This window comes from Heptranchias perlo, chromosome 26 (genome assembly GCF_035084215.1).
Source record: "Heptranchias perlo isolate sHepPer1 chromosome 26, sHepPer1.hap1, whole genome shotgun sequence".
NCBI classification, from domain to species: domain Eukaryota; kingdom Metazoa; phylum Chordata; class Chondrichthyes; order Hexanchiformes; family Hexanchidae; genus Heptranchias; species Heptranchias perlo.
The window spans coordinates 35,454,115-35,467,623 of record NC_090350.1 but is presented as its reverse complement, the minus strand read 5'-3'; the positions used below and the strand labels follow the sequence as shown (position 1 = coordinate 35,467,623).

The 13,509-nt window shown below is 42.6% G+C and overlaps 1 protein-coding gene across 5 annotated transcripts; it reads right to left on the bottom strand.

Annotated features, from left to right (window-relative positions):
* Window positions 1–5,250, bottom strand: znf593 (zinc finger protein 593). Of its 5 annotated transcripts, none has more exons than XM_068006760.1 (4): window positions 5,148–5,250; window positions 2,263–2,475; window positions 1,376–1,438; window positions 1–418 (listed from the first exon to the last, which is right to left on the bottom strand). In XM_068006760.1, the coding sequence occupies exons 2-4, from the start codon at window positions 2,460–2,462 to the stop codon at window positions 286–288; spliced, it is 396 nt and encodes a 131-aa protein (XP_067862861.1). In that variant the 5' UTR covers window positions 2,463–2,475; window positions 5,148–5,250; the 3' UTR covers window positions 1–285. The 5 variants fall into 5 exon arrangements, with proteins under 5 accessions (XP_067862861.1, XP_067862860.1, XP_067862863.1 ...); XM_068006759.1 differs by having other exon boundaries at window positions 5,087–5,213; XM_068006762.1 differs by having other exon boundaries at window positions 5,103–5,210.
* Window positions 5,251–13,509: the final 8,259 nt, after the last annotated feature.

The following is a 13,509-nucleotide window of genomic DNA, read 5'->3' as shown; positions in this document are numbered from 1 at the left end:
TTTAGTTTCTCATTGTAATTTTGTTTTTTCTGCAGTCTATTTTACACAACAGATACAGAAGATTACAATACAATCCTATCAATAGGTAAAGCAGCATCAGTCGACTTCGACTTACCACTTTTAGGTGTATTTTTAATAACATGATGCTGGTATTCAGGATGACCAGCTGAGTCAATAAGGTCTACAACTAGCAAGTCTTTGAGATTGAGAAAATATGTTACAAGCTTTGAACAATTAGAAGATTTTTTAAAAAGTCTCATCTTTTTGAACATTTCAATGCAGTAATTATGATATTTTCATTTCTTCCTCTATTGTCTGGGTCTCGACTTTGACTTTCTTTGGTGGTATATAGGATCCCATTCCTGCTGCTCGTTCTGCTTCTTCCTGGGTGTATGGCTCTTCGCTCAGCTTTTTTAGCCTAGACAACACACAAATCCACAAAAATCAGTATAAGAATTCAACAGTTGATTTTATATATGAGCAAAGATCATCTAATAGTAGATTTCTTTTATGGTCCTGTTCAACCAGTGGACCCCATTTGTTCCAGTTCAGGTATTATGTTAAACACATTAAACTGATGCAGGTTATCCAATGAGTAGTTGATACAGACCAGGCTAGATCCCCGGTCAGTGCTCAGGCACTATAAGAGGCCTCAGCAGAACCATGTTTTGGGAAAGGAAAATTGGCCAGGGTTCCCATGATTGATTGCTAACTAGCAACCTCTGTTAGAAGTACACAAATGTGGACATCAGAAAAGGATAAAATCAGACTTGGATGTGAAGCCCCCTATGGTTCAATAACATGCCAGGACTTGTGGTCAAAGCTCATGTGAATGAGAGTTACAGGGGGTTGCATAATTGGCCTTCATGTTCCCCAACTGGGGGGGGGGTGAAGAGGAGAAGAAACAATTTAAGTCATCCAGGGTTCCGACTCCTAATTGCTATCCAGTGACCCCTGCTGAAAAGTGCACTTATGTAATCAATGGGTATGATAAGATTCAGGCTGTCTGTCATGCCCCCCTAGGCATAACCTGCCACTGCTTACTGTCTAGGCTTGCGCATCAAAAATGGCCAAACGGGCAAAGTACCAGAGGGTTGCTAGCACCCATGGAACTGTACATCAGTATTAGTCACTGACTGTAATCAAAATTAAATGAGAAAATATTTGAAGTATAGTATCTCCTTTTATGCTGATTTAACAGTTTATGGCTCCATCTCAATAATAAAACAGCCTTCTCTTTGGTATACCCTAACTATTGCATATTTTGTAGGGTTCCCAAAGACATATAGAATATGTCTACTATTCACAATGTTGAACTTCATAATTATGCAGCACTAATTAGTTCTGGATTGAGTTTTAAATCAATTGACATTACCTGCGTTTGTGAACTTTTGTTTTAAAATGCTCTTTGAGACTTCTCTGATCAATGAAGTATCGTCTGCAAATGAAGCAGAAGGAAGAATGTGACTGAAAAGAAAAGGATGTTAAACCTTGTGTGGCTGTCCATCAAATCACATTCACCTTTCTCCCCCTCCCCATTCTTGTAAGTCTCCTCCCATTCTGTAGGTGCCATAATGCCACTCCTGTTTTGGTCATTACACTAAATCAATGACCACTGCTTCTTTTCCCCTTGAGTCAGCATCTCACCACTTGGTGAATCAAGCTGCTCTCCAGGAAATACCCAACACAAAGGTAAGCAGAGGCTGAGGTTCAAATCAGGGGTGTAAAATCCCATCTGTGTTTTGCATGTATGCACATAATAAAGTTACTGATTACAACTTTTTAGATTTGCTCCTTTTAACTCATTGGGAGTTTCACTTTTGTCATTGCATTTTTAAATTTGAGACATTGTGGGCACATTTCACAGGTGGATTCTTTTTAACGCTGTTCATATTACTAGTTGTAAAAAATATTTGAATTCTGCAAATGTTTGTAAATCACTCCTTGTAACCATATTTGGTCTATAACTGATAGAAAATTGTGGGCCACATACCCTCAATTTCCCAATATTTGCCCCCAATGGGTGAGGCTCCCTGCTTCCCCAGGCACAATTTTGTAAAATCAGCCCTATTGCGTTCATAGAAATTCCAAGCCAAGGCCTGTGAAGAAAGGGCTGACAAGTTTCATGAGCACAACACATCTACGGTGGCAGATGAGTGCAACATTTAATCAAATCTTCTAACATACCAGGAGATAAATTATATACTCCTTCCCAAGAATATTATGTAGAGAACACATTGTTCACCTAAGGCAGCTACTTACGCGCAGTGTAAGCAATAGAATTGTGCACTTCCCGGGGCATCGCAATCTACTTCTTGGTGCAGTAATTTGTCTGCATTTTCAGGCTTCATATCTTCACAAATCTGGTCTAAATCTTTAGTTCGCCTTTTCGTTTTCCACAGCTTTGATACATTTTTCTTTTTGTTGCTGTTGTGATTGCGTGTCATCTTCGACCGTGTCATTTTCGCCAATGATCTTGAAATGAAAACCAAGATAGTATAAATACCCTTTTACCCACTTCCCTTTAAAAAGTATTATGAATTCTGTTTCCACCAGTGTTTCTGGTAGGACACTCCACGTCCTTACAACCTTCCCTATAAATAACAAAAATCCCCCCACTTCTCCTTTTGGTAATTATCTTAAATTTGTGGCTTCCAGTTGCCGACTCATTGACCAGTAGACATAGGTTTTCCTGATGCTGAGTTATTGTGACATATTTGAACTGCCTTTAGGACCTCAATTATTAGTTCCGTCAGTTAGCAATACATACCAAATAGTTACATTCTTTAGCCTTTAACACTTAAATGCCAATTGTGTTATAAGTGTGTTAAATTCAGAAGCTTATATATATTCTAATAGGGAGTTAGTGTAACTACTAACAGAACTTGAAGTGATTGTTACAAGATGGTCCATGCGAGGCATATTTAGGCATTTAGTACTTCCCTTGATGTAGGGGCAGTAAACCCCAGATGGTTCCTTGACACGGTGTTAAGGCTTTGCCTGGTGCCTTTTGATTAATCTAATAGTTCATAATTCCAGTGTTCTTACAGCAGCCTAACTGATCAGCTATATAGTAGCATTATTTCTTTGCTTATGTACTCTAGGCCCCTATTTATAAAGCCTAGGATCCCATACGTTTAACTTGTCCTTACACTTGAAGATGTGTATCCAAATCTCTAAGTCTCTCTTTTCTTACACTCCATTTAAAGTTTTACCATTTAGTGTGTATCTCCTCTCCACATTCATCCTCTCAAAAGTAAATTTCACCCAATATCTATCTGCCCAATCTACAAACCTTTTTAGTTCTTCTGAAGTTGTTCACAGTCCTCTTCATGGTTAACCATGCTCCCTAATTGTATTGTGTCTGCAAATTTTGATATGTGCACCTATAGGAACCAATCTTGAGAAACTTCCAACAATAATTAGCCACTAATGGTTTGCATCCTGGATCAATCTAATAAAATTATTTGACTTTTGTTTATTTGGTTTTAATTTTTTTAAAAATAAAAACACACCCTAAAGCCCCCTTCTTATAAAAGGGGCCTAAACAACAAAAAAAAGCAGCACTAATTGACCTATTTAGACCACTTTATCACAAAAGTGTCTGAGCAGTGGCTTTAAAAGAACAGGCCAGGCCACTGGCTAAACATGACAATCCAGGCCATTAATGAGGAAAGCCACAGGATTTAAGATAATTGGCAAATGAACCAGAGGCAGGATGGAGAACTTTATTAGAATGCACTGCTGAAAAGGTGATGGAAGCAGATTCAATAACAACTTTCAAAAAGGGAATTGGATAAATATTTGAAGGGGAAAATGTGCATGCCTATGGGGAAAGGGCAGAGGAATGGGACTAATTGGATAGCTCTTTCAAAGAGCTTGCACAGATACAATGGGCCAAATAGTCTCCTTCTGTGCTGTATTATTCTATGATATCAGTCAAAAAAATGTTTTAATTCTTCCAATAGTACAAGTTTTCTGCCATCCCCTAGCCCATGGACTAGTATAAGCTACATACTAGAAGACACACAAGACAGGAGTGATACTCCCCGATTTTTTGCTCCACTGCGTCGATACAGCTTAGACTGGAAACATGTCAAAAGAGATAGGAGAAAAAACAACTTAGTGGTCACCACTTCCAAGCATGAATGACATACTATAAAACAGTATTTTCAAACAAGAAACAATGCTTAATTGAGGACAATATATTTTAAATCCCTGGGTGGTGCAGCAAGTAACTAAACCATGTGGATCAGAAAGGTGCAGGGTTCAACCCCTGTGCTGAGTGAGCTAATCTCAGCCAGGGCAGTGGGTAGGGCATTACAATTGGCCTCATTGTCCCTGAGGGTGGGGGGACAGGGTTTGGGCTCCAGATCACTATCCAGTGCCTCCTGATAGTAATCACAGGCTTGTGAATAGCAGACAAGGGCAAAATCAGGAACAACTTGCATTTATATAACACCTTTAAGGTGGTAAAACATCTTTAAAGCCCTTCACAGGAGCGTGATCAGACAAAATTTGACACCGAGCCACACAAGGACAGATGGAGGTATGTTTTAAGGAGCGTCTTAAAAAAGAGGAGAGGCAGAGGGGTTTAGGGATGGAATTCTAGAGCTCAGGGCCTAGGCAGCTGAAGGCACGGCCACCAGGTTATTAAAATCGGGGATACGCAAGAGGCCAGAATTGGGAGAGGAGGGTGGGGGAGAGGAGGGTGGGGGAGAGAGAGAGGGGAGGAGGAGGGAAGGGGGGGGAGGGGAGGGGGGGAGGGGAAGGGGGGAGGGGGGGAGAGGGGAAGGGGGGAGGAGGGGGACGGGGGGAGGAAGAGGGGGGAGGAGGGTGGGGGAAGGGGGGAGGAGGGGGAGAGAGAGAGAGGGGAGGGGGAGGGGGAGGGGGGGGGGAGAGGGGGAGAGAAGTGCCGCTTCCCACGGTTGAATTGCGCGCACGCGCACTGTCCAGGCTCACGCTGTGAAGAATGGCGGCCTGGTCCGCGGGGAGCGACTGCAGAACCGACCCCGGAGAGAGGAGGGTGGGGTGGGGTGGGGAGACAGGGGGGCGAGCGCTCGGGAAGCGGAGGGAACGCGAGAACCTGATAACACACAAACTCGGGACCGAAGCGGCCTCTCAGGCCCGTCCGTCCGTCCACCGACCTTCGGTCCTCTCACTGGCGCGGTCTCCCAGCGACGCTCCCGGCCCGGAGCAACCGAGGAGGGGGAGGGAGGAGCAACTGCTTCCGGGGTCAGCGCGCGCCTCCGGGCCAAGTTTAAAGGGTCAGTGGCGCGTGCCGCTCCCCCGCTGTTGCATTTTCTTAATAAAACCTATAAGGAAAGGCACCGGGTTGTCCCAGGGTCATCGTCCCTAAAATAAAAGAAATCGTAACAAAAGTGGCCACGTTTTTAGAAAGGGGGTGCAACTAATAAAGAACTTAAGCAAAAAAAAAACCCAAAGGGAACTTAAATAATAATATTATTTGCACTGTGCACAAGTTGTTATAATTCGCCAATGTTTCCTTTCAGGAAAAAAAACAGTTTCGGCTGCAAAGTTACAACTTAAAAGTATTTTTTTTAATGAATTGCAAACAAATTGACGTTGTAGTTGTAGCCCGCGCATCTTTCTTTTTGCAAGGAGGCGGCCTGTATCAATGGGAAAATGTGACCTTTGTTCCTCCTTTTCCCCCTCTTACAAATGAACGTGTTTACATTGAATCGGATTTACAGTTTGTCTCCCTCGCTGGTAGCTGTAGGTACTGTGTGTAAACACAAAACGTTACTTCTGTTTTAAGATTGCATCCATCAATCTTATTCATGAAGGTTGTGAGGATAGATTTCGTTCAGGAGCAGCTGCAGTCTCAGGTCCATCTCTTCAGGTCTATCCTTTCTTATGTCTCCTTACCTAAGAAAGGATATACCTGCCATTAGAGGGAGTGCAACAAAGGTTCACCAGACTGATTCCTGGGATTGTGGCATGAGGATAGATTGAGTAGACTAGGCTTGTATTCTCTACAGTTTAGAAGAATGACAGGTGATCTCATTGAAACATATAAAATTCTTACAGGGCTCGACAGGGTTGATGCAGGGTGGACCAGCCACATAAATACTGTGGCTGCAAGAGCAGATCAGAGGCTGGATATTCTGCGGTGAGTGACTCACCTCCTGACTCCCCAAAGCCTTTCCACCATCTACAAGGCACAAGTCAGGAATGTGATGGAATACTCTCCACTTGCCTGGATGAGTGCGGCTCCAACAACACTCGAAGCTCGACACCATCCAGGACAAAGCAGCCCGCTTGATTGGCACCCCATCCACTACTCTAAATATTCAGTCCCTTCACTATCGGTGCACCGTGGCTGCAGTGTGTACCATCCACAGGATGCACTGCAGCAACTCGCCAAGGCTTCTTTGACAGCACCTCCCAAACCTGCGACCTCTACCACCTAGATGAACAAGGGCAGCAGGCACATGAGAACAACACCACCTGCAAGTCATACACCATCCTGACTTGGAAATATATCGCCATTCCTTCATCGTCCCTGGGTTAAAATCCCTACCTAACAGCACTGTGGGAGAACCTTCACCACACGGACTGCAGCAGTTCAAGAAGGCGACTCACGTCCACCTTCTCAAGGGCATTTAGGGATGGGCAATAAATGCTGGCCTCACGAGCGACGCCCACATCTCATGAACAAATAAAAAAAATGTTTCCCTTGGCTGGGGGGGTGTCTAGAACCAGGGGTCACAGTCTCAGAATAAGGGGGAGGCCTTTAGTACTGAGATGAGGAGAAATTTCTTCACTCAGAGGGTGGTGAATTTTTGGACTTCTTTACCCCAAAGGGCTGTGGAGGCTCAGTCATTGAGTACATTCAAAACAGAGATCGATAGATTTCTAGATATTAAAGGCATCAAGGTAAATGGGGATAGTGCAGGAAAATGGTGTTGAGGTAGAAGATCAGCCATGATCTTGTTGAATGGCGGAGCAGGCTCGGGGGCCCGGATGGCCTACTCCTGCTCCTATTTCTTATGTTCTTATGTACTTTGTGGACTAGTGTCTCAGGCAGCTCATTATACTCCGAAGTGACAATGCGTGAAATGGCAAATTTCTTAATGTTGCTGCTGGAGCTTTTCATATATAGATTTTTTTTAAAATCTAACAGCGCAGAGTTCTCTCTTTGGGGTCAAGCAGGGCTGCGTCGTCGCACCAACACTCCACCCCATCACTATGAAGATCCCCGCCGGAGTGGAGCTAACCGACAGGACAAGCGGGAAACTGTTCAACCTTCGACCAGAACCAAGACCACCCCAACTTCTGTCATCGAGCTGCAGTATGCAGACGACGCACACTCAGAGGCCGAGCTACAAACCATCGTCGATGCATTCACCGAGGCGTATGAGAGAATGGGCCTCAGGCTAAACATCCGGAAAATCAAGGTCCTCTACCAGCCCGCTCCTGCCACACAACACTGTCCCCCGACCATCAAAATCCACGGTGAGCCTCTGGACAGCATGGATCATTTCCAATACCTCGGGAGCCTCCTCTCGGCATGAGCAGACATCGACGATGGAATTCAACATCGACTCCAATGCGCCAGTGTAGCCTTCGGACGCCTGAGGAACAGAGTGTTCGAAGACCGAGACCTCAAACCCAGCACCAAGCTCATGGTCTACAGAGCAGTCGTGGTCCTCGCCCTCCTGTACGCATCAGAAACATGGACAATGTACAGCAGACACCGCAAATCCCTGGAGAGCTATCACCAACATTGTCTCCGCAAAATCCTGCAAATCCACTGGCAGGATAGGCGTACCAACATGAGCATTCTCTCCCAGGCTAACATCCTCAGTATCGAGGCACTGGTCACGCTCAACCAGTTGCGATGGGCGGGCCACATTGTCTGTATTCCCGACACAAGCTCTACTCCGAGCTCCGCAATGGCAGGCGATCACTAGGAGGGCAGAGGAAACGCTATAAGGACACTCTCAAAGCCTCCCTAAAAAAATGCAACATCCCCACCGACACTTGGGAATCACTTGCCCTAGAACACCCAAACTGGAGAAGAAGCATCCGCAAAGGCGCCAATCACCTCGAGCGTCACCGAGTGGAGCACGTGGAGGCCAAGCGTAAACAGCGGAAAGAGCGCGCAGAATCCAGAGCGTCTCACCCACCCGCCTTATTAAACACTACTCACCTCACCTGTGGCAGAGTCTGAGGCTCCAGGATTGGACTATTCAGCCACCGCAGAACCCACCCTCCCTGAGTGGAAGCAAGTCATCCTCGACTCTGAGGGACTGCCAAAGAAGAAGAAGGACTAGTGTCTCAGGCAGCTCATTATACTCCGAAGTGACAACTCGTGAAATGGCAAATTTCTTAATGTTGCTGCTGGAGCTTTTCATATATATATATATATATATTTTTTAAATCTAAGTGCAGAGTTCTCTCTTTTTGAACAAAGGTGTCGCATTGACAAGCCTCCAGTTCTCTGGCACAACTTCCATATCCAAGGATGTTTGAAAGAGTGCGGTCAAAGTATGTCAGCCTTAGCTCAGTGGGAGCACTTCTGCTTCTAAATCAGAAGGTTGTGGGTTTGAATCCCACTCCAGAGACTTGAGCACGTAATCTAGGCTGGTACTTCAGTGCAACGCTGAGAATGTTGGAGGTGCTGTAATTCAGGTGAGACGTTAAGCTGAGGCCCCATAGTCATTTCAGATGGATGTAAAAGTTCCCATTACACTATTCATAGGAGTTGGGTTTGTGTAAATTGGCTGCCGTGCTTCCTACATTACAACAGCGACTACATTTCAAATATACTTGATTGGCTGTAAAGTGCTTTGGGGCATCCTGAAATCATAAAAGGTGCTATCTAAAAGCAGGTTCTTTCTTTCGAATGTCTTTGCTAGTTCTTTTCTGACTTCTTTGTATATCCTAGTTCAAGTGCCTGTTCCACTATGAGTTCCACCAACTTTTTCACGACTACTTCTTTAATTGTGCCACTTCATCCTCTTGTAGCCTTTCATTCCCATTACCACGCTCTTCTGTGAGAACTTATTATGCTTCTGCCATTCCTTCATTAGAAGATTCCCGGTTTCATCTCTGATTGGCTCTATCCTTTCTTCAACCATTCTTTTACTTATAAAATCCTTTGTTATTTCCTTTATGTTACCTGGCAGTCTTTCTTTGTACCTCTGCTTAGTGTTTCTGATTTCCTTTTTTAATTCCCCTCTATATACAACTTGATTCTCTTTTGCATTATTAGCCCTAGATTTGTCATGGATTTCTTTTTTAAGTCTTTGCAGCTTTTGCTGCACCACCTTTACTTCTTTCTTTTTTTACTTTTAAAAGAAAAAGAAAGAAAGAACTTGCATATTTATGGCGCTTCAGGACGTCAGAAATTGCTGTACAGCCAATGTACCTTTGAATTGTAGACGCTGTTGTAATGTAGGATTTTTCCCTTCTTCCACCCCTTGGAGTGTTGACCTGCAGCACCCCAGCAACTGTCCCTGCTCACCACAGACCTTTGAATGAACCCTAGATATTTCTGGTCGACGGGCTTAGTGATTTTACCCACTAGGTCACCGGGGGACTTTTAACTGCTTATGTTAAACACAGGCATTTTCAAATGTGCCACATGCTTCAGACATTATAACCAGTTCTGCTCCTATGTTGCACAGTGTGTGTCATTAGCACAAATTACACTCTCATTTTGACCCCATTTACATGTTGCATGTTATTAGCGGCTGCACATCTGTTTTATGCTTCGCAATAAAACGCCAAAATTGCACCATTACGGGCAATAAAATGTACTGCTTGATAAAGCTGTACCATCTTTGCATGCATAAGGATAATATAATTTGGCTCAGCAGGTACAGATCTCGAAAAGACCATTACACTCCATCAGGCCTGTCCCAAGGTATAGAATGATGTCATTCACTGCTCTCTCTGTTGCATCCTTTGCAAAATATCCAAAAGTAAAATGGTTCATGATGTGGAGCTGAATCATAGAGGCCAGGGTGAATCTCAGTTCTCAACAAGGAATCGACAAGTTCAGAAAAGGAAGAGGGGAGGGGAGAAAATTGGTGGAAATGGAATAACAAATATATATTTAATGTAGTTGAATTGATATTTCTGTATCACAATTAATATTAAATGAGTTCAACTATAGTGGCAATTCTATAGTGGCATATTTTGAAAGCCTCAGGGAAAGAAATCCTCCCATGATTAAATTAAGCTAGGAAACATTTAATGTCACCTAATAACCCACCTGTTAAATTATGCCACAGGGCATAAAAATATTCATTCATCAATTCAAGCTGCAAATTAGATTCTGTACTGGAGGTAAAATAATATCCCTTTTTATTCAACAGATGCAACTTATGCTCATGAGGGAGTACCAGCGGTTGTTGAAATCTTCTGAGGCCAGGTGGAGGCTAAATCGATCTAGTGAAGAAACTCTAATGGGGCAAATACTGTAGACCAGAACAAAAATAATGCAGTCATGTGTCCAAATGCCAGATTGCTGGCATATCCCCTGATGGCTTCGTTGGTAAAGCACTGCTGATGTGCTACTGAGCCATGCAGGTGACAATGGTTCCCAGGCTCAATTCTTGGTCTGCGCTGATTTAGTTGATTTTAGACAGCATTTGGGTGTTACAATTGGCCACATTCCCTGTAGATTAGGGAGAGGAAAAATCAGCCAGGGTTACTGCTGCTGATCAATATCCAATGACCACTGTTGGAAAGTGTATGCTGGGCGAGGGCAGAATTGGGCACAATGGCGATGCCCCCCCACAGTGGAATAAGTGACAACTGTGACTTGTACTGTAACAGTGCATTCAGGAGAAGAGTGGCAAAAATTAAGAAAAATAAATCAGAACTACACACAATGCTAGGTTGCTGATTAGTCTCTCCCTTGGTTAGCTCTGAACATTCCTGAGGCTGTTTTATCTGACAATAATACTTTGCTTCAAAAGGGGTTTTGCAAACAAGTTTTGTCAGATACATCCAAAGTCGATGAAAACTTGATCTGCATATTTAGTTCTATCTTTTTGAATTTTCGTTATTAGTTTTGTTTTTCTTTCTCAGTTCCAGTCTCCATTTCTTTTATGTTTCTTGTCGTTGCTCTTTATCTCCCTCGTGCATTAATTTTATTCTTCCTTCGCCTTCTCTTTGTTTCTTAAAATAATTTCCTTTTAATTTACATGCTTTTAATTGTGTCATATTTTAATTTCCTATATCAATAATATTTCAATACTACACTTCAAAAGTACTTAATTGGTTGTAATGCGCTTTGAGATATCCTGAGGTCCTGAAAGGCATTGTACAAATGTAAGTCTTTCAAGTCTTTCAAGGTTTTGAATGAATTTGGTCTCAAAGAGTCCTTTGTGAAGATATGGTTCTTTGCAGTTCACTACATTAAAACATTTAGTTTGTCTTTTCTGCCAATTTCCTTTATTGACGGTGCTGACTCTCACTATGGTGAGATGGTACACGGGGAATAGACAATGAATTTAAAACAGTGCATAGTCTTTCCGAATGCTACTCCCACCACTCCTGTAAATTCCTGGGAAGGGGGCAGCAAATCCAATCGCACATCCAGTGTGATTTCACACATTCAAATCACACTGTGCATAAATAGTGTAAGAGTAGGCACACAAGGTAGAATAGCCATATAAGCATATATACTTAGTATATTCATTCTGTAGTAGTTGTAAGGGTTAAACAGGTCAAGGTCAGTGGCAGAATAGCGTAACAGGCTGGACTCAATAACAGTCTGTGGAAAGTAATGAAAAAGAACATGATGCCAGATAGTCTGGCTAGGATGGGAGTAGTGATGTGTTTTGGTAAAATTACTCATGTACTAATTAGACATAGGTAGGATGTGCTGATGTAATATTGTCACGTTAGGAAGACATAATTAACCCTATAAAGATACAGCACATCAGAGCCCCTCAGGGGCTTGTACCTAGTCTTGCTTAGGCCAATGTGAGCAGTCAAGACAACACGCTTACGACACCCAATGAGATCATTGCACGTGAGTTACTTTCAGTACCAGTCTCACGGGCACAGCATGTAATGGGTTGTACCAGTGATCTGATGAATAAAAGATATTAACCTAGTCCTCAAACTTGTAAGAATAAATGACTATCCCATAACCCCAACAATAGGTGAAGTATTACAATGTGTCAATTCAAAATTGTTCACTATATATATGTGAATAAAAGTTTTCAGATACATCTGTCACAATTTATGAATTACCTTAGTCAGACATGCAAATTTCAGTGTCACTGAAAAAAATAGAAAAAAAATCTACAGATAGCTTTCCCTAGAAACAGAAAATACCTTTTAATTGGCCTTAGGGCCAAATATCTCCCTAGAAGCAATTAGCCTCTAATTAATCTAAGGATTAGATTCGGGATGTCCAATTTGTCTTATTTGCGGTTGTATTTGCTATTTGTTCTGTTAGCATTTTATGAACCTGGAGGTTTGGAAAAGGCTGGTATAGCACGGCTGCCTCATTAATGAATAAATCCTCATCAGAACACCAATACGGATTTGTATCAACAATTTGATATATATATATATACATATATAAAAATTCATTCTTTTTAACTTAATACGTGGCCCAAGGCACCTGTGCAGCCGACAAAGACAAAAGCTAAAACATCTCTGAATTAGATGTTCTGGTCTTAAAGAAACAGGTCAGGTTACACCAGAGATTAAAATGAAACAGAAAAAGGAGGCTTAAGACAAATGTAAGGTTCATAATCCAAGAGAGAACCAAGCTGAATACAGAAATACAGAGGAGATCTAAAAAAGGGAAATAAGAGGGGCAAAGAGAGAGTATGAGAATAGAGTAGTGGCTAACATATAAAAGGGAACTCAAAAGTCTTTCATAAACATATAAATAATAAAAGAGTAGTCCAAGGTAGAGTGGGACCGATTAGGGACAAAAAAGAAGATTTTCTTGTGGAGGCAGAGGACATGGCTGAGGTACTAAATGAATACTTTGCATCGGTCTTCACTAAAGAGGATGCTGCCAGTGTAGCAGTAAAGGAGGATATTGAATAGGATAAAAGTAGATGAAGAAGAGGTACTTGAAAGATTGGCAGTACTCAAAGTAGTCCAGATCCAGATAGGATGCATCCTGGTATACAGAGGGAAGTAAGGATAGAAATTGCAGAGGCTCTGGCCACAATCTTCCAATCCTCCTTAGATATGGGGGCTATGGCAGGGGACTGGAGGATTGCAAATGTTACACCCCTGTTCAAAAAAGAGAAGAGATAAACCCGACAATTACAGACCAGGCAACCTAACGTCGGTGGTGGGGAAACTTTTAGAGACAATAATCTGGGACAAAATTAATCAGCACTTGGAAAAGCATGGGCTAATAAATGAAAGTCAGCACGGATTTATAAAAGGAAAATCGTGTTTGACTACTTGATTGAGTTCTTTGATGAATTAACGGAGAGGGTTGATGAGGGAAGTGCAGTTGATGTTGTGTATATGGATTTTCAAAAGGCATTT

Bases quoted from the DNA above. Each gene is read 5' to 3' on its own strand.
- znf593 (XM_068006760.1), bottom strand. From the start codon at position 2,462: ATGACACGGTCGAAGATGACACGCAATCACAACAGCAACAAAAAGAAA. The intron at 1,439-2,262 runs GTAAGTAGCTGC...CTTCATTTGCAG, and splicing joins TTCTATTGCTTACACTGCGC to ACGATACTTCATTGATCAGA. The intron at 419-1,375 runs GTAATGTCAATT...TGTGTTGTCTAG, and splicing joins ACAAAAGTTCACAAACGCAG to GCTAAAAAAGCTGAGCGAAG.